The following is a 20,244-nucleotide window of genomic DNA, read 5'->3' as shown; positions in this document are numbered from 1 at the left end:
CGCCTCAGGGAGGAGGCGCTGCTCCCTCTCCTGCCAGGCGCGGCGCCTGGCCTTCTGGCGCCGCTCCTCCTCCGCGCGGCTCCTGCCGCCGCTGCTCCTCGCGCCGCTGCGCCTCCGCGCGGCGCGTGGCCTCCTCCCGCCGCGCCGCTTCCTCCTCCTCCCGTCGCGCCTGGGCGTACAGCTCCCAGGCCTCGGCTTCCTCCACCTCCCGCCGGGCCGCTTCCTCCATCTCGGAGGTGCGAATGGCCGCATGGAGGTGCGGCCATTCGCGTCCTCCCCGCCGCCGAGATGAGCAGCGCGGCGCGGAGGTCGGGGTCCTCCTCCGAGGACTCGGGCTTGGGCTCGAGCAACAGCGGCGGCGGTTGCGGCAATGCCGCGCCGCCGCGGGCGGCCTCTCCGATGTGGAGGTCGCCTCGGTTTCCTCCGGAGCGAACCGTCGCTTTGGGGCCATGGCGGCGGTTCCACTCGGGGAGTGGAGTGGGGACTGGAGTGGAGGGCCAGAACACCTCTAGTCCCCATTTAATAGCCTCCCGGGTCACCGACAGGTGGGCCCAAGGGAGACGAGGCGACAAGCGCCCGGACGCGAGCGGACGGCGCGTGCCATCCGCGGCCACGCAAACCTAGCCCTGATTTGGCCATCCGCTTTTGCGGTGCGTCCCCGCGTTGGGACAGGATTTTGTCCGACTCGACCCATCCGGACGCGCGGGCGCGGGATGGGTCACCCCGTTGGAGATGCCCTAAGAGCATCCCCACTCGTTGGCGCTCCCCACGCCCAAATCCGGCGAAATTTTCGTCCGGATTGGAGGAAGATTTGGCGTGGGGAGGAGTAGTTTCCCAGTCGTGTGCTCCCCAAGCGGCGTTTCTCGGGAAAAAGATGATGGCTCGGGAATCCGGACGAAAGAGGAGACACGTGGGCGTGGACGGTTGGTTTAGCTTCATCCGGAGTCCCCGGGAGACCCCGGGAAACCGAGGATGGCATAGGGAGTCCGGACGAAAATAGGTTCAAATCCGGGACCAAAGCGAGAAGCCGGGCCGACGCGGCGTTTTCGCCGTCCGGATGAAAAAAAGTAGTCGTGGGGAGCTCTATGGGGAGACGAGTGGAGATGCTCTAAGATCCGCGTGTGTGCGTGGACACTCAAACAGGCCTATCCGGACGGGCGAAGCGTTAGGTCATAGCGTAAATTGACGGCTGAAACCAGATCCGCTCTCAGCAGCCCCACCTCATCCAGGTAGCAGAGCCGCCAGGAGGAGGGGAACGCTACGCCGGCCCGTCGGCGCGCTTCCCCGGTGGTGGCTGTGGCGGCGGCTACCTCCTCCGGCCTCTCCTCATGGTCATGGTGCGCCCTCTCTTCTCTCGTTCCCTCTTGTTCTCTTGCTCATGCTGTAAAGTTATTCTTGGGGATTCTGTAGTTGCTAATAAGATAATCGAGAGGGGATGATGAATGCTGTTCAAGTTTCATACATACGGACAATCTCCCCTAATCCTATGATTTTTTCTTATATTTTCTCCCCTTAATAATCCCCTAATACTCTCCCCTGATTCATTTGTTTTTACCTCCCCAATTCACATGGTGATGCTACAAATCAATAACGGAGTAAGTTTTCAGTGGTATTTTTCTAAAGTCTACAAAACTACTGTAATAATTTTCCCCTACATACCGAGAAGAAGATCTGAATATATATTATTATGTACCTGCGGCCCCGACGGCGATAGACATTCCCAACCCATCGTGCGTTAATGCAAAGTCTCCTCGACGGCCACCGGCACCGTCCACCACCCAGTGGCGGAGCCAGAACTTAAAGGCAGTGTTGTCGTTTCAAATCTATGATGTCAAATACATATAATTTTTATTTATTTTAAATATTTTTTACAAGATTAATACCAAAATACAAAGAACATGGCAAAAAGCTGTGTGGTCAATTGACCACACAGCTCTCAACATGGCTCCGCCACTGCCACCACCGCCGCCGCGATGTGGCACGCGGCCGCTTCCCGCCTCCCCTTCGCTTGCAGTCTCCGGCTCCATCCACAGCGGCCTGCACCCTGCGGCACATCCGCCTCTTCTGCCCTCCTCCTCCGCTGCATCCCCGTTCGGGTCCGGAGGCGCTCAAGCGGCGGCTGCGGGACGACGGGCGCGGCGAGGCGGAGACGCTGGCCCGGGCCATGGACGACGCCGCGGTCGTGCTGCTCCCTTGCGGGATAAGGCCTACCTCCACCCCGACAAGGTGAGCATTTTACTACTGCTCCCTAGCTAGGTTCTTCCTCACGTTGCGCCTCTAAACCTAATTAAACGAGGTGAGCTGCGCAGACAGAGATTTATTTACTCGTGCTAGAGCTGCCTTTCTTTCTTTCTTTTGAAATTGTTGGAGAGATTCAATTATTTAACTGGCCATGTTTCCGAAATGGATGCTCTAAAATTACTAATAATTACCAGATCGCTACATCAGTTGAGTAGGTGGCTGCTCAAAGCTGATGGAGTTTAGAAGTAGAAATATATGTTGCAATCTAGGATACTTATCCGATACGCGGTAAGGGGATACCGCGATACACCGATTTTCCAAAAATACAGATACCAGGATACGTTTGAATATATATAAATATACCAAAAGTAATGATTCTTCATAGGAGTAAGACGAGTTCACACACAATAGCAACTAATTAAGGAATTCTAATAACTTGATAAGGTGATAGAAACATGGAAATGCACCATAAACTTGATCTTCAGCCGCCGCAACTTAATTTTGAAGCTGTTGAAAAGTAGAATCTGTCGCACTTGGACACCTTATTATCCCCTTATTTCTTATCTTAAGCAAATGTGCTTTAACTCTCGCATAGCTTCCATTGTATTCATGAGTACAAAACCTGCATCTGAATTGCCTATTTCCTCCACCTCCCACATAATTCCACAAGGGCTTGTTGCCTACATTATTTGCCGGCGGTGCATCCTAAAATAGTGCAAGGCAGAATCACTATTACACAGCAAGCAAGGAGAGAAACTACTTAAGAAATCACAATTCTCAAACTCACCATTACAAAGAAACAACCACATCTCAGGCTCTCACGTGGGAGACTATGAAGCAATTGGAGGAGATGGAAGGCACGCAACCCTCAGATCTGAGAGGGAGAATTGAGCAATCGAAGGAGATGTGGCCTGGAAGTTGTCCATGGATGTAGAAGGGACAAAAGAAAGAAGACTCAACACCAAACGGCTCCTCCTTAGGGCTTCAGCGACACCAGAGAGGAGAGATCGGAGGAGTCGAGTGGCGGTGCGCCGGCAGCGGCGCCAGCGCCGGCCCCGACACCTGGGATAGCGATGGGTGTGACGCTTGGGTTAGCAATGGGAGGCGGCGGCTGAGTCGTGAATGAGGGGAGACTGGTCGTGCGGGAGGGGATTTCTCGAGCAGTTATACTAGGTTTCCCTATCGTCAGCGTATCGCTGAGGTATCCCTGGCGTATCAGTATTTTTTTTTCTCTTTTTTGAAAATGAAAAATCGGCAGGATACGTATCGGGCAGTATCTGATACTGATACGGTGATAAGTTGGCGTATCCGCGCTTCCTGATGTGGAGCACGGGGCTATGATTCAGTCGGAAGGTATACCATCACGGCAGTACTAGGCTTCAACACCGATTGCTGATACCCTCCATTGGCAATCTTATCATTTGCGGAGAAATCTCTGGCACTATGGTTGCTGCACCAACCTGCCATGGATTAAAAAGACTTTTATCAAAGGCGCCAATCATCCGGATGTAAAATGAACCATGTTTCCATACGGCAAAGTGGAAGAATTCCTTGGTTGATCTACTGTATTGGACTTGTAGGTCAAATTGATCTGTTTTAGACATTAGCTAGGATGCATTGGCGCGGCGGCACGCCGCGCCCGTGGTGTTATCTTTTTGGTTTGGCATGGATGCTAGTTTTACTTAAATATATTCAGTCGGTTAGGCTTGGACTGAATCGTTGATAGCCTGCTGTTTTATGGCTTTTGTATAAGCTGGATAATACAGTACACAATGCTAACAAAACTGGTACGTGTTTGGAGTGCAAATTATTTGGTAGTTCCATCAGTTTTTCTTGGGCTTGCATTTTATATTGCTTCTGATATACATGCTGGTTGTGCGAGTACACATTGGCTAGTGCCGCCAATAATACTTCTACTGGATTACACATAGGTAATAAGCTGGCCGGTGATACTAATATGTGGTAGTAATACACACTACTACCAACATAGATAGGCAGCCACTTGGTCAAAATTGATAGAACTGATTCATATTAATTGGTAGAATAAAGGCAGATGGAAAATAACCTTGTTCCAATATTCATCTAATCGTAATAACAATTTCTATAACTGAACTGCCATCAGGCTTTATGAATAGTAATGATCTAATTTTCGATCCAATCGTTGTTGCATCAAGATGAAGAAATGAATTAAAATACTGAAAAGTTAATAGATGTGAAAATCTAGCTGGTTTACTACATGTGTTGCAATAGAACTGAGTGGACCGGAAATAGCTAGTTAGATAAGAGCAAAATACACAGAATAGAGACCGTTTTTTCAGAACTGGCTTAAAGTTATAGAGAGCGATAGTCTTGAAAAACTGGCATACTGCGATTCAACATAGAGGTAGTAACTTACAATCTACGAAGCACCGATACTGCGAGATAGATATGGCGATACGGATACGGGGATACGGGATATGGCAATTTCTAGAAACAACAATACGGCGATACGGTGAATATACATATAAAATTAATGAAATGCTATGCAAGGACTTGTGAACTCAAAGAATAATTGAGGCGGCCGAGGAGAGAACGATTCCAGGTTGTGGGGAGGCGATTCTAGACGGCGGCGAGCGACTCGAGATGGCGACGGTGGCGGTGCACTCACTCCATGGTTAATCAAGAAAATAGATAGATAGCGCACTGGCTATTAGACTACTCATAGTGGGAGTAACTTCACTAGTAACTAAGTGTCCAACTCAGCAAATTTGCTTATGTGGCAGTGAGTTAATGAGGAGAGAGGAGCATGGAGTAACATAGCTAGTTACTGTAACATCACACTTCTCAAGATACAATGAGTCTATAAGCTAATTAATGAAGACATATATGATACTACTTTGATGTTATTAACCACTATGAAGGTAGTAACATAGAGTAGTAACATGTGCATGTTACTACTCTATGCTACTTCCCACTATGACTAGTCATAGGGTCACTAGTGGGTTTTGATTGGGCTTCCCAACGTTCCTGTGTCCTAGCCGTGTCGATGATGTCCCTGGCGGTGTATCGGTGGTGTATCGGTATTTTTTCTTTCTTTTTAAAATCGGAAAAGCCGATACTCCTGGGATACGTGTATCGCCCGTGTATCGGGGTATCGGAGTATCGGCGGAGTATTATACGCGGACACGGCAGACTTTGAAGTATCGGTGCTTCGGAGCTTACAATATAGTCCATAGAAAGGGAATATGGCTTTTAAAAAACTAAAATAGTACACTGATAAATTTTATAGAGCTTACAGTTACTACAGAATGGTCAAGTCCGTCAGTCGCAATGGCAGCATCTTGGTCTGGAGCAAGCTGTGATAGCTTTGCCAAGGTCCGACTAGCTGTCATCTGTAACTGCCTCATGCTATTTCACTGATCCCAAGTGTATGTATCCAATCACTGGTGCTGAATTTAAGTTGCAGTGCAAACCAGGTAGCTCAAGCTGTGGTGACCGCACAAATAACGTAGCTCAAGCTGTGGTGACCGCACAAATAACTGAACCATACTCCCCGCAAAAAAAACTGAACCATACTCAGCCGTCCATTGGATAAGCTCCAGCTCTCCCGTATGAATGCAGGCATCTTACTCTATAAACCAAGAATGCATAGTCATTCAGCAGCTGAACTCGTACCTGGACATGTACATTCTGACTCAATAAATTCACAAACGTGTCCAGAGTCTGCTAAATACGAATTAGACTTACCGCTTGTTCGCATAGCATATCCTGGCAGAAATTACCTCATAAAGTATGATTAAGGAGGTCGACAATGCCGCTAGATTAGCATTTGTGGCAACTATTTCTTCATAATATCAGAAGCTAATTTTTTTTTACAAAAGGGTAAGTTCAGACTTAAAAACATTGCTGGATACACATTATAATAATGGAGTATTGATAACATTAGAAGAATACAAATATATACACACAATGTGAAGCACATAAGTTGAAGCAATGGAGTACATACAAATAAGTAAATGGGGGAAAATAGATGTAATGCTCAAGTTTATTAATATATACCTCATGGTTTACAACGATGAAATCTAACTCATATACGTTTTGTTGTGTGTTTACTGATCTCTGCATTCCCAGGTACAGGAAAGACGCACAATGACCTTCCATTAATAAATAATGAGATCAAGGCAATATGTCTTTGACCATGAAACTTTCATGTATTTCTTCTTCTATCCTGCATGTGATTGAAATTATTCAGTGTAGAGTAGAGAGTGGCAAAAATAGAGAAGACAACGAAATGACAAAATTCATAAAGGGGTCTGATTTCTAGTGGAATATATAGATAAATTAGGACTAAAATAGAGAAGACAACGAAACAGAGGATGGTTAAGGTGCATAATCGACTGCAATATGTATGTAATTAGCCAGCAAAAAGCACTCTCCATTGCGTTCATGATTGACTATATAATTAGCTAAAACATTTGATTGCAGAATCCTACAGAGCAAAAATCAGATTGTCAGATCGCTCCCAACAGCCATAAGATATGAAAGCTAGAAAAGAGAATAAGGAAACCTAGATGCACTGCATCTTATGCAGATGAGTTAATCAGCTGAATACATTACTTTAACCTATACAGATCAAATGATAAATCCAAGAATACACTTATTTGGTTTTTATAGGCATAACAACAAATACTTGTGAGGCATCAAAATCTCAGAGCATCCATGTTACTCCCACGATGCTGTAGGCTGGGACGGAGAAGAAAGGTCACTGGAATGGCTAGGTAAAAAATGTGTGGGAGGCGATTCAGCCACTCCTCCTGCGAGCCAACCTCAGTGCAGCCGCCCTCGCCGGCCGCTCCTCTAACAACCACGGTGGGTAGGCTTCTCCTGCAGGAAACCGACCGCATGATCCAGATGATCCATACATAAATAAACTAAGAGGGCCAGAAATTGGTAAATCGAAAAAACAGAATCATCCAAACTGTAGAAAATTAGAGCAACACACGTCAAATAGTACTGTAAGTGATAGAAACAGCTAATAGGAAGTCAAGCAGCAAGCAACCAATTTGGCGCCGATGGCATCCAGAATCAGAATTTCCTTTACGGATTTGCTAATCCTCAGGCAACTGAGAATTCGTCATGTCTCAGTCGATCAGCTGGACCGTCCAATTCTCTTCAAGATTCGTGCGCGTTGGGTCGAACAGATAGAAAAATAAATAAGGCTGAGCGTCGTGCATGCGACTCGAACCTTGGTCTTTCTGTCAACCAGAATGAGCACAACCACCACGGAACCTTGAATTTGCTGTAGATACTACGAGTGTGCCTTAATAATAGCTGCCAGTATACCTATTTCTGTTTTGCATTTTGTTCTTCCCTTTGTTTTTTTGAATTATCATTTTAAATCTATATATGTGCAACTCTATCAGTTTTGGATACGAGTTGCACTTTTCTCAAGAAACTTGCAACTCCAACAAACGAGGCATTTTAAAAAAAAAGTGACACTCTAAACTGTTATGAAACTAGTTTAATTTTTCTCAAGAAAGCAACTAGGATCGAGACGAGTTATACTTTTTTCAAGATATGTGCAACTACTCAAAATTTTTTCGCTATGGGTTGCACTTTTCTGAAGAAACATGCAACTAGTAAATATTTTTGAAACCCTAGCCAATCTAGTTGCTCTTTTTAAAGAAATGTGTAACTCTGACCGGTTTATGTTACGAGTTGCACATTTCTAAAGAAACATGTAATTAGTCGCTTGCATTTGAAACGAGTTGCACTTTTCTTAATAAATGCACAGCTCAGACATACTAGTTGTACTTTCCTCAAGAAATATGCAATTCAACTAGGTTTTGATACTAGTTGCACTTTTCTTAAGAAATGTGCAATTTAACTAGGTTTTGATACTAGTTACACTTTTCTCAAGAAATACGCAACTACAACATAGTAGTTGCACTTTTCTCAAGAAATGTGCAATTCAACTAGGTTTTGATACTAGTTGCACTTTTCTCAAGAAATACGCAACTCCAACATACTAGTTGCACTTTTCTCAAGAAATGTGCAATTGAACTAGGTTTTTATGTGAATTGCATTTTTTGTAAAACTAGGAAAAAAACCCGTGCGTTGCATCGGGAAAAAAACATAAACACTCGAGCGAATCATTTGTGACTACACTTTTCATATGTTCCACCATCGATGAAGTTGGTCACTTTTTTTCTATTCATGACAAACATGACTAATCCTGAGAAGATGAGTCTGCAAGACCGTCGCTTTATCGACTTATAATACCACCGAATTATAAGGCACCGCTCCTATTTTTATTTAAACTTGGTACATGTTCTATCTCCACATTGTAATACCACTACTTGTTATAATGGTGGTAACGTCTGATCTACCCTTGGTGTCATGGAACAAAGGTTGATGATTAAAATATCAAGGAATTGAGCTCACACGAGCAAAACTATTATATTTTTATCTAGAGTTCAAAACAATTATAGCAATAAACGTCCTTGATAAAATGGCACATCTAACCGGAAAACAACATGTAATTGAGCTAGCCAATAAATAATTATCCATAGCATAAGAATTTAGACTCTTCAAAAGAACAATCATCACAGTATCTAGAAAAAATAACTGCATAGGGATTGTATGAAGGAAAGCAACAATTTGTTGGGACGCATACCTCAAACTTATATTTTTGATGTAACTAATACATTCAGAAATATATTCAGTTCTTCACATGAAGAAGCAGCACATATAGTCTCTAACTTGACTGCATATGGGCTATGAATAGCAGCAGCAAATTCAGATTCTTTAGGCCGGGCCAGCGCATCCCTCCAGATTAAGCAGGCATAGACATCCACCACTACCAGCTTGTCCAGTGACATGAACAAATTAATTACCGATTTAAATTTTTATCCATCCCGTCTATGGTTTCTTCCAAACTGCAGAATCTAGATGCATAGTATATGTTTTGGATCTCATATCTGCAAAGATGTGCTGTTTTCATTTACCATCGCCATCGGTGCAAACACTGAGATCATGCCATATGCAATCAAATAGCTTTGAAGGTAAATTATAGAAACATTAACGGGTGATTTAGCAGGGTCCTGGATAATGTGTCCTCCACGACTGAGGTGAGCACCAGGAGCAAGTGACGGTTGGTTTAGCGCAAGGCTAATTCAGGAGGCAGCTCCCAGTGTTTGCAGAGCATCCAATTAGTACGCTATAAGCAAAGCAACCGGTTTTGTGCATTGGACAGTCAAGTAGAGGCTGCACCTGGTCTATTACTTTGATCAGGCCGTGGAGTTGATCCTTACCTGATTACCTCCTTGAGAACCTCGAACGATCCACGGCCGAGGCTCTCGATCGAACACAGTGGAGTCGCTTCACGCAGCTAGTGCCTTTACACGATCATTAGAATTTTGAAGTGCTCTACAGACTACAGCGATATACAGTATGAACCAGCAAATCGTCTTACACCTGCACCATGCTTCCGAGTGATCTCTGCCAAAATCACAGGGCGAGGGTGATGCCAATCCACGAGACCTTGAGGGCTCGCTAGCAAGGCATGGCTGCAGGCGCGGCGCCGTCTCTATCCTGTGGCAGCGGCCACCCCCGATCGGTGCCAGCAGTGGAGGCCATGTGCATCACCTCGGCCGCCTTCTCTGCCAGAAAATCTTGGAGAAAAGCGGCCGTCGTCTTGGTGGAACCCGCCTCCTGCTGTCTCTACGTCGTCGGGCGTCAAACTGCGTGGAGCGTCATGACAGCGCACTCGACGTCCTCGTCACCTCGTTCTTCGCCGACGTGATCAAGCAGGCGTCGCCAGGACAGATCATGAAGGACGCCGACATGGGGAGGTGCGGCGGCATCTCATCTCAAGCTAGTCGTGTCCTCCCCTCTCCAAAACTTCCAATGTCGATCGGCGGCTCAACCGTCATAGGCCTCGATCAGATCGCCTTTCGCCAGCCAAATTCGATGGATACCCTGGCGATCGAGCGGTGTATCAACAGAGCGTTTATATAGACCTTTTGTTGGGACTCTTTTTTGAACGGGGCCAGGAGACCAGACCTGATACGGTACGGTGAGCTACTACCACACGAGATTAACGAACGGAAGGACAAACGAACCAGGCGGACGACAGAAACAGGTACGCACGAAACCACGGAAACGTTAGCTCCTTTATTATTAGGTATAGATAATGTGCAATTCAACCTCCCCCAAAAATAACATGATACCACTTTGCATTTTTCTGATTTTGTGTGGCCCGTCATACACTTTTCAATAATCTAATTTTCCCGTCGTGCTGTACATGCCCAAGGCTCTACTTCTTTTTCGCTTGTTGCTCGCTTGATCCAATACGTAGGCACGTATCAGTTGACTGATGTATAATATCAGTTGACTTAGTAAAATATCAGTTGACTGATGTATAGTCACTCCCTTTCCTTTATGCCAACGGAAAAGAACAACAAAATAAAACTAAGTGCAAAAAGCAAGGAATCGAAGAGAAGATCATACCAGCAAGATGAAGACGCGAAGAAATCCCCGCCTCCCAATGTCAACTGCCCCTCTAGCATCGACCGCCCCCGTTTCCTTGCATCGAGCTTGCCCATCCAACGTCGCCACTGACCCCACACGAGTCAGCCACCACGCCACCATGTGAGGAGATATAGTAGGAAGCCAAAGCAGGGATGGCGGGAGCGCCTCGGCAACAGCCGTGGTGTTGGAAGAGGGCCTGATTGACACCAGCCCACCGGCCATGGAGGAGGTCGGGCAGGGGAGAAAATTAGCCCCGAGGAAAGGGCGCAGTAGAGGCTGATTGAGTTTGATCTCTAGATGGAAAAATATCTCTATCCAGGAAACGTTGATTAGGACGCCCCCAAATCGGGATGGGAAAGACATGGGGCGAAGAGGAGGAGGGGAAATCTGGTCGTGGCTTCGTGGGGCGGAGGAGTTCTAGAAACATCCACAAGCGGTGGACAGCCAGAAACTGCCACGATAGGCATCCATGTGAGCCATGCGTGGCATTGACATGAAAGATCCCACTGACATGAAGTAAGAAGAAAAGGAAAGAGGCACAATCACCGGTAGACTGCGATCAGTAGCCAGTAACCTTCCACGTGAAAAAAATGGAAAACCTTCCACGTGAAAAAATGGAAAAGAAGAAACAAACCAAGGCAAATATTCATGAAGTGATAAACGAAGAGGCCACGCGTCACACGGCAATTGTAGGGAAGAAGAGATAATATACATGTCTACAGTTCTCCCATAGTTGTTTATCTTTTATATAGGGTATAATTTGCAAATCGTGCACTTCCAAATAGATCTGCAAATCCTGATCCTGGAATTACACAGCGTAGTGCTAGGTTTTGGGCTGCCCACGGTTATTACGCAGCGGCATAAGAATAATACAATTAAAACAGGTAGAAATGTTTCTTCAGTCAGTCATGAGAATTTTGACGAACATGGAAAGTAATTATAAGGAAATTGATTTGCCTCCACGCCGAATGAGGTAGCAGGGAAAAGAAATTACAAGCTCACAGTGGACATGCACTCCAGTTTCAGTTCAGTGTTGTCAGCCAATGACCTAAATATTGTTCAGGAGTACATGCTCACAACTTGACACGCATAAACATGAGAAGAGTATCTTAAACTTGACATAACCATGATCTGAAAAGCGCAACTAAGTTTCAAAATGTATATATTGGTCATAACCTCGATCACTAAATTCATGTTTCATGGGTCTACAGTAAAATAGTAAAATAGTTGCAGTGGTGCTCGTTCTAAACCTGAATTTGCTAGTGTCAAGTTTGATTCAGTTAGAGTAAAGTTCCACATGACATTTTAGGTGCTAGCAATCATATTTCATTTAGGCGCATAAGAATAATTGAATTATATCAAGTAGAAAGAAAAAAGATGGTCTTAATATCCTAATTGCGGTTTGTTTTGGGGGTATCAGCCTGATGAGGAAGAAGGGGCATGATGAGGAAGAAGGGGCAGATACGGAAATCAGGATAACGCGGGGGCGATATGGAGAACGCGGTGTAACCCCGACGGGCGACGGGTGGAAACCATTAATTCAGTGAGTTTCAGAGACAATGGTTCAAAGCTTTAGTCAGTCACAATTTGGTAGAAATATGCTGAAGATGCAGCTAACAAGCCTTGTCTACAGACATCTTTGTGCATATCTCATGCGCATAGCTGTTTATCATAAAGAAGAAAATTTAATTGAACTCCATCTCGATGGTGGATCACTTTGGATCAATGAGAAGGTCATTTAGCATGTTCTTGGCGTGCCTAGCAATGTGGATGCTACTACATGCTGTATCTGCTAGTTATCCGAGTCTGCAGGCAGAGGCCAAAAAGTACAACATCAATCACCTCCCCAAAGGAGTATCAGCCGTTCAAACAAAGGCAACAACAACAAAAGAGGAAGGGCACCCTCTTTGTAATATAAAGCCCAAAGAACAATGTTCACCCCGACAAAGATTCAATGTTTGTTCAGACATTGGCGTGAGGATGAATTCAGTGATCTTGTTACGGAACTTAGGCTCGTCAGACTTTTCGTTGCAGTAAAAGTAGATAGATTGCTATTGCCAACCTAGGGTACGTATGTATCCAAAGATGCACTTAGATATGTATATCATGTAGACAAAATAGATAAGCTGGACTGTCCATATCTGGTTTTTGAAATAATGAAGAGAGATTTGAATCTGCTGCATAAGGACGGCCTGCTGAAATATATGACTTGTTGTGTGTTCGTGTTTATGGTAAGTAGTAGGAGCTGCTACAAGTAATTTTCTTTTCTAGAGATATCTACAATAACTTTTCTCATTTTGGTTCACATATTTGTTTGGCAGACTGTACTGAGGGTAATCTGGTGGAAAAGCAATCGTCAGGGAGAATTTACTGCTATTCGAATGATATGCTCTAGAAAATTCTCCAAAATCCAGATCAGAAAAGGGGCTGGGGGATAGAAATTTGATAGAATCTTCATGTAAGTACAAATCATATATTAATATGACTACAAATTTGCAAATCATGTGTACATTCTATAATGATTTCTTTATGTTATTTTCAATTGATTAGGTGGGAGGAGAGCTGCTACGGAATCCTTCTAGTGGTGGCTTATTCTTTGAGGGAAAATAGTGTGTACAAGAAGTGAGTGGAGCAAAGACAGTGGGAGAAAATTGTATTTAAGCTTGATGACTTTGAGATACGTGAGCATACTTTTAAAGAGTGTTTTAAACGAGAACCAAATGGTGCTATGTGTCCAAGCATATTTGAGTTATGCTGCCACATGTTCTCACAGGAGAACCTGTTTTATCGGGTACTCCTGTGAAAACAGGTGGTAGCATAACTCAAATATGTTTGGGCTCATAACACCCTTTGGTTCTCGTTTAAAGTAATCTGTAAAAATATGCTCACGTATCTCAAAGTTATCAAGCTTAAATACAATATTCTCGCGCTGTCTTTGCTCAACTCACTTTTTGTACACATTATTTTCCCTCAAAGGACAAGGCACCACTAGAAGGGTTCCGTAGCAGCTCTCCTCCCACCTAACCAACTGAAAAGAACATAAAGAAATCATTATGGAATGGTGACACATGATTTGCAAATTTGTAATCATATTAATATATGATTTGTACTTACATGAAGATTCTCTAGCGGTATCAAATTCATGTCCCCCCAACCCCTTTTTCTGATCTGGATTTTGGAGAATTTTCTAGAGTATATCATTTGAATAGCAGTAAATTCTCCCTGATGATTCCTTTTCCACCAGACTAGCCTCAGTACAGTCCGCCAAACAAATATGTGAACCAGAATGAGAAAAGTTACCGTAGATATCTCTAGAAAACAAAATTACTTGCTGTAGTTTCTAGTACTTACCATAAACACGGACACACAACAAGTCATATATTTCAGCAGGCCGTCCTTATGCAGCAGATTCAAATCTCTCTTCATTCTTTCAAAAACCTGATATGGCCAGTCCAGCTTATCTATTTTGTCTACATGATATACATATCTAAGTGCATCTTTGGATACATACGTACCCTGGGTTGGCAGTACCAATCTCTCTACTTTTACTGCAAGGAAAAGTCTGACGAGCTTAAGTTCCGTAACAAGATCACTGAATTCCTCCTCACGCCAATGTCTGAACAAATATTGAATCTTTGTCGGGGTGAACATTGTTCTTTGGGCTTTATATAACTGAGGGGGCGCCCTTCCTCTTTTGCTGCGGTTGCCCTTGTTTGAACGGCTGATACTCTTTTGGGGAGGTGCTTGCTGATGTACGTTTTGGCCTCTGCCTGCAAACTTGGGTACCGTACTTTTTTCCACATCATCCTCTAAAGCTTCAGGCTCCTTATCACTTCCATGAGGCACGACAAGAACATGCTGAATGACCTACTCATTGATCCAAAGTGATCCAATATCGAGATGGAGTTCAATTAAATTTTCTTCTTTTTGATAAACAGCTGTGTGCATGAGATATGCACAAAGCTGTCTGTACGCAAGGCTTGTTAGCTGCATCTTCAACATATTTCTACTGAATTGTGATTGACTAATGCTTTGAACCATTGTCTTTGAAAGTTCATGAATTAATGGTTTCCACGCGCCGGGGTTACACCGCGTTCTCCATATCGCCCCCGCGTTATCCTGATTTTCCGTATCTGCCCCTTCTTCCTCATCAGTCACTTCTGAAACCCAAAAACAAACCGCAATTAGGATATTAAGACCATCTTTTTTGCTTTCTACTTGATATAATTCAATTATTCTTATACTCCTAAATGAAATATGATTGTCCGGACCAATTAGGATATTAAGACCATCTTTTTTGCTTTCTACTTGATATAATTCAATTATTCTTATGCTCCTAAATGAAATATGATTGTACGGACCAGCACCTAAAATATCATGTGGAATAGACGAGCACTAGTGCAACTATTTTACTGTAGACTGTGAAAAATGAATTTAGTGATTGAGGTTGTGACCAGTATATACATTTTGAAACTTTGTTGGGCTTTTCAAATCATGGTTATGTCAAGTTTAAGCTACTCTTCTTCTGTTTATGCATGCCAAGTTGTGAGCATGTACTAGTGAACAATATTTAGGTCATTGACTGTCAACACTAAACTGGAATGTCGAGCTTGTAATTTCTTTTCCCTGCTACCTCATTCGCGTGGAGGCAAATCAATTTCCTTGTAATTATTTTCCCTGTTCCTCAAAATTTTCGTGACTGACTGAAGAAACATTTCTACCTGTTTTAATTGTATTATTTTTATGCCGCTGTGTAATAACCGTGGGCAGCCCAAAACGTAGCACTACGCTGTGTGGATCAGGATTTGCAGATCTATTTGGAAGTGCACGATTTGCAGATTAATGTCTAAAACAGATCAATTTGACCTACAAGTCCAGTACCGTAGATCAACCAAGGAGTTTGCAGATCGGAAAGACAGGGAGGGTGTCGACTGCATTACCGTGAAAAAAAAAGCATCTGGATGTTTGAATTTTTTTTACATCTGGGCCATAACGATTTGTCTTGATACGCATAGATTGGCTCGGCTCGATCACTGCAAGCTATAGGATCCGGACAGGAGTTGGACGTCTAGGCCCACGCCAACTCTTCGACTGGTCTTGGACTCCTCCGCCGCCGATGCTACTATGCTCGTCCATCTCCGGCGATCCTCCGCCGTTCTTCGCCGCCTACCGAACGCCAGCTTCGCCGCCTCCGACCCTACCGCTTTCTACACGTGAGTTCCCTTTCCCTTCACCCAATCCCCTCTTGAAACCGTTCATTTAGGTGTTCCCTTCCTTGAGAATCATATGCACTCCTTGTCGGTTAATTGGTCGCTTTATTTCTGCTGCAAGATTGCGCTTAGCATGTATGCTAATCTCTGTGCTTGCTTCACTGCTTCCAATTCCATTCAGTGACAAGGTAACTTTGTTTATTTCTCAAAATTATGTTGCCTGCATTGTGTAGGGGATGGAGTTCACGTGCCGAGGCACTCTCCTTTGGTTCATGTAAGACCTACTTTCTTCCACTTTGTCGTATGGAATCATGGTTCATTTTACATCTGGATGATTGGCGTCTTTGATAAAAGTCTATATAATCCATGGCAGGTTGGTGCAGCAAGCATAGTGCCAGAGATTTCTCCGCAAATGATAAGATTGCCAATGGCTGTCGAGGGTATCGGCAATCGGAGTTGAAGCCTAGTACTGCCGTGATGGTATACCTTCCGACTAAATCATAGCCCCGTGTTCCACATGACCACATGTAGCCTTTTTTACTTTGGTGGTTTCATTCTGTTCATCCCTAGAATTAAAATAGATGACGGGTTGAGGAATTACATTTTGCTGCACAGGACAACGATGCAATCATCGATCGCATACAAAAGAGCACAAGGGGGTTGAAACAAGGGCCGGTTAGCCACACCCTTTCATCAGCAGAGAAAAGGAAATTTCTTATCAACACTGTATGTGTAAAGAAAATTTTGATATTGTCTATTTTCTCTTTTGAGTTTAGCATGTCTTGCTGATATCTAGATCTTAGCTGTAGACTGTAGGGCACCTAATCACATGTTTTATGCAACAATGAAACACACTGACAAAATCAGTAGCGTAAGTGCAATTTCATTTGTTATTTACCAGATATCAACTGTAGCAGGTTTTCGTGCACCCTAGCAGCATATTCTCCTTAAAAACAATTAGCAGCTTATTCCTTGCAATACGCTGAATTGTTTTCCAAGTAAGTAGGTTTTGCCAAGCATCTCTGAATGACTTATCATGTGCAGCTTAATATGCTACAATGGCAATTCCCCAAGTAGAGATATTTTATCTATTTCTGCATTTAGCTACTGCTCCCCAGAACAAAATAACAGCTGCAATCCCTAAATTGCAGCTACTTGATCTTGAAGATTCAAAAGAAGCTGTTTACAGCACCCTTGATGCATGGATCGCCTTTGAGCAGGACTTCCCACTAGCCTCGTTAAAGCAAGCAATTGTAGCTCTTCAAAAGGAGGAGCAATGGCATAGGATTGTCCAAGTATTGCAGATTATTATCTAATCGATTTTAATTGTATTTATCTTTTATAGAGTATCAATAAAATTTATGCTGACTACACCTAGGTAATTAAATGGATGTTGAGCAAAGGGCAAGGAAATACGATCAGAACATATGAGCAGTTAGTGCGTGCACTCGAGAAGGACAACAGAGCTGAGGAAGCACATAAAATCTGGGAGAAGAAAATAGCCCATGACCTGCATTCAGTTCCTTGGCGTTTCTGCAGTCTTATGTTGGCTATTTACTACAGAAACAATATGCTAGATAGGCTTATCAAGCATTGGACCTCGAATATCTTCCACTCTTAACATAGTACTGGCCTGTTCTTTCACTTCAAGCTTATTAGTTTGTATATTATATTATATTATATTTTTACTGCAACTTATGTGGATGTCCCTTCCTGTCTTCTCTGATGGTATAGCTCTTCCACACTCTTGAAGCATGTGGTCGTAAATGTCCTAGTAAAGAGTATGTACGGAAAGTTGAAGTTGCATATGAAATGCTTGGTCTATTAGAGGAGAAGAACGGTTTGCTTGAGAAGTACAAGGATTTGTACAACAAGCCATCGGATAGTGACAGGAAGAAAGGTCGACAATTCAAGAAGGCTGAGAAGAAATCTGGTTAGTTATCTGTCGCCTTTCTCACAGGTTAAAGTGGTACGTTTTTGTTAAATCCAGTTACCTACATATGTAACTTTCTGATGGGTTTATGTGCCCCCATATTAGCAAAATAAGATATCAGAAGCTCTAAATGTACTGATTCTAGACAAATACCTGATAACTTGCATCTTTTTTCCCATTGTTTTCCAAAACCATTAGGTCCAGGCTTTGTTGATTTAAAAGCAAGACTTGATTTTTTTCAGAATTGATTCCTATAGATGTATGTTGGTGCATCCATAACAAGTTGGGTACCTACTCATTACTTTTAACTCCTTATGTTCGTGAATAGATGCTGTTTATATGAATATGTTGGTCAAGTTTTACAGGAATGTTATATTATCAAAATGTTTTTCATGACAATTTTAGTGGTACCATTTCGCCTAACCAATCTAAATAAATTTCTATATATTACTTTTTCTTGATAAAGTAAGAGCTTCAATTTGCTTTCTAAAACGCCATCTATTTCTGAAGTGAGCTAAAACCTGCACCTGGTATTCATCTTTCAATGTAGTAGTTCTGTACCAAAAGAAGACCGCTCGTTGTCACGGGGACAGACATGCCTGGTGTATTTTGGATGTGTGTGATTTTCCCAATGTGCAATTATATGCTTCTTGTTCAGATTAGGACAATTTTAACAGTCTTTTTGTACCATGATTGTGATATTTCTTTTATTTCTGAACTTTCTTGCGACATTATAAGGCATACATTCTTAGAACCTTCTGGCAGCTACTAGAAATCACTTCATTTGCTATGGTGCTGTAACTAACTTTTAACCCTTTTTTTCAGCTGAGGGCATGGAACAATGCGAGGAAACATATGAAGATCAACCAGTTAAGACTTGCCCTTCAGATAAGGAACCGGCTGCCAGCAGTTAGTCAAGATACAAAGTAAAGCAAATGTAATTGCTGGCATAATTGAATGCAGTTATGTTTCCAACTCTGAAACTTTATCCCGTCGTTGCCCTTTCAGATGCAATACTGACGGCGCAGTCGGAATTAGATAAGGAACTGTTGCAGCGGATAGCCTAATACTACTAACACTTCTGTACAAGCGATATTCCGCTCCTAATTGGAAGAAGGAACTGATGCGCGCAACACCTTGTTTCTTAAATATCGGACATGAGGTGCTGCGTAGGAAAGTATTTGTCAAGTGTTCGGCTGAAAATTATTATATATATCTAAATATTCTAACGAGTGGGTGTTTAATATCTGGTACTCCTTTGGTCGAAAAAGGAGCCTACAGTGGCAAGACTTGTCTTGAGCATCCATCATAATTGTAACGTGGATAAAATACGGGCGTGTTTGCTTGTTAGGCTAGCTAAGCCAACCCACCAAGTGGAAAGATGGAGTCTATGGTGGAATCTACCATAGTGGCCAGCCAACAAAAGAATGAAAGGGAGAAAATCTCTAGGTTTTCAATTTTGGTAAGTTTGGGAGTTGAACTTCAAAGTGGTTTTTAGGAGAACCCTAGGTTTTCCACATATATTTGCTCAGTACATTCAACGGTTTATTGATTTCGTTGTGCCTCCTCTATTTAATAAGAAAGATTAAGTGATAAAGATGGAGACTTTTAAGTTTCTGTTGTGCCTCCTCTATTCAATACTTTTAAGTTTCCAGTCCCTGGACACAAACTTGAGATATCTGATTTGATGCCTTTGGAGCGCATGACCAAGGCAAGGCATGATCCAGCTACTAGTTCCAGCCCCTCTATGCGTCCCAAGCGGGGTGTAGCCTGCTTCCTTGCAAATCTGTGGTAGATGTGCCAAAATACCAACTGTGTGGCCCATCGAAGTCTGGCTATGAATCAAGAGACTAGGAGGTACCAGAATGCGTTTATGGCTGAAAAAAAACACCCTGTCCCTTCTGATGGTCCTGAGATGGAGCTAGCTCCAAACTGTGAGATGCCTGCCATTGAAGATGCCATGCTCTAGAACTTTGACTTCTCTCTGTTTGCTCCCAGTGGCTCTTCTCGTGCCGCTCCTTCCTCCAGGATTCGCTCTAGGACTGCTCCTGCTGTTGTTGCCTCTGGGTTTGGTGATGATGATTATGATGATGATGATGATGAGGAAGAAGAAGATGATGATGATGGAGAGGAGGACGACGAGGATTCCCCAGCTGATGATGATCAGTTCTATTGATCAGGAACGCTAGCATCCCTGCTCTATTCCGCCTTTTTGGTGTTCCGATGCCAAAGGGGGAGAAGTGAGTAGAGTCTAGGCTTACGGGATTCGTGGGTGTTGATGTTTTGAACAAGCCATTGCCACTTTATTCGCATCTTATTTGGCTTGTACTATTTGCTTGCTTTCATTTT

General features: G+C 43.4%; 1 protein-coding gene and 1 long non-coding RNA gene across 7 annotated transcripts; one reads left to right on the top strand and one right to left on the bottom strand.

The window, feature by feature from the left end:
* Positions 1-1,197: 1,197 nt before the first annotated feature.
* LOC124691541 (pentatricopeptide repeat-containing protein At4g21190-like) lies at positions 1,198-19,141 on the top strand. 6 transcript variants are annotated; one of them, XM_047224833.1, is made up of 9 exons: positions 1,198-1,337; positions 13,074-15,965; positions 16,095-16,097; positions 16,196-16,236; positions 16,336-16,442; positions 16,578-16,688; positions 17,697-17,895; positions 18,721-18,821; positions 18,904-19,141. In XM_047224833.1, exons 2-8 carry the CDS (start codon positions 15,877-15,879, stop codon positions 18,807-18,809), a joined length of 639 nt encoding a protein of 212 aa, XP_047080789.1. In that variant the 5' UTR covers positions 1,198-1,337; positions 13,074-15,876; the 3' UTR covers positions 18,810-18,821; positions 18,904-19,141. The 6 variants fall into 6 exon arrangements, with proteins under 6 accessions (XP_047080789.1, XP_047080788.1, XP_047080786.1 ...); XM_047224830.1 differs by lacking the exons at positions 18,721-18,821; positions 18,904-19,141 and adding exons at positions 17,114-17,257; positions 17,341-17,587 and having other exon boundaries at positions 1,203-1,337; positions 15,768-15,965; positions 17,697-17,811; XM_047224829.1 differs by lacking the exons at positions 18,721-18,821; positions 18,904-19,141 and adding exons at positions 17,114-17,257; positions 17,341-17,587 and having other exon boundaries at positions 1,203-1,337; positions 17,697-17,811.
* Positions 2,580-5,723, bottom strand: LOC124691544. Its single transcript, XR_006998990.1, has 2 exons — positions 5,517-5,723; positions 2,580-2,946 (listed from the first exon to the last, which is right to left on the bottom strand). It is a non-coding gene; the product is annotated as an uncharacterized LOC124691544 (long non-coding RNA).
* Positions 19,142-20,244: the final 1,103 nt, after the last annotated feature.

This window comes from Lolium rigidum, chromosome 2, assembly GCF_022539505.1.
Source record: "Lolium rigidum isolate FL_2022 chromosome 2, APGP_CSIRO_Lrig_0.1, whole genome shotgun sequence".
Classification (NCBI taxonomy): Eukaryota; Viridiplantae; Streptophyta; class Magnoliopsida; order Poales; family Poaceae; genus Lolium; species Lolium rigidum.
The sequence above is the reverse complement of the archived record's forward strand: the minus strand, read 5'-3'. Positions and strand labels throughout refer to the sequence as shown.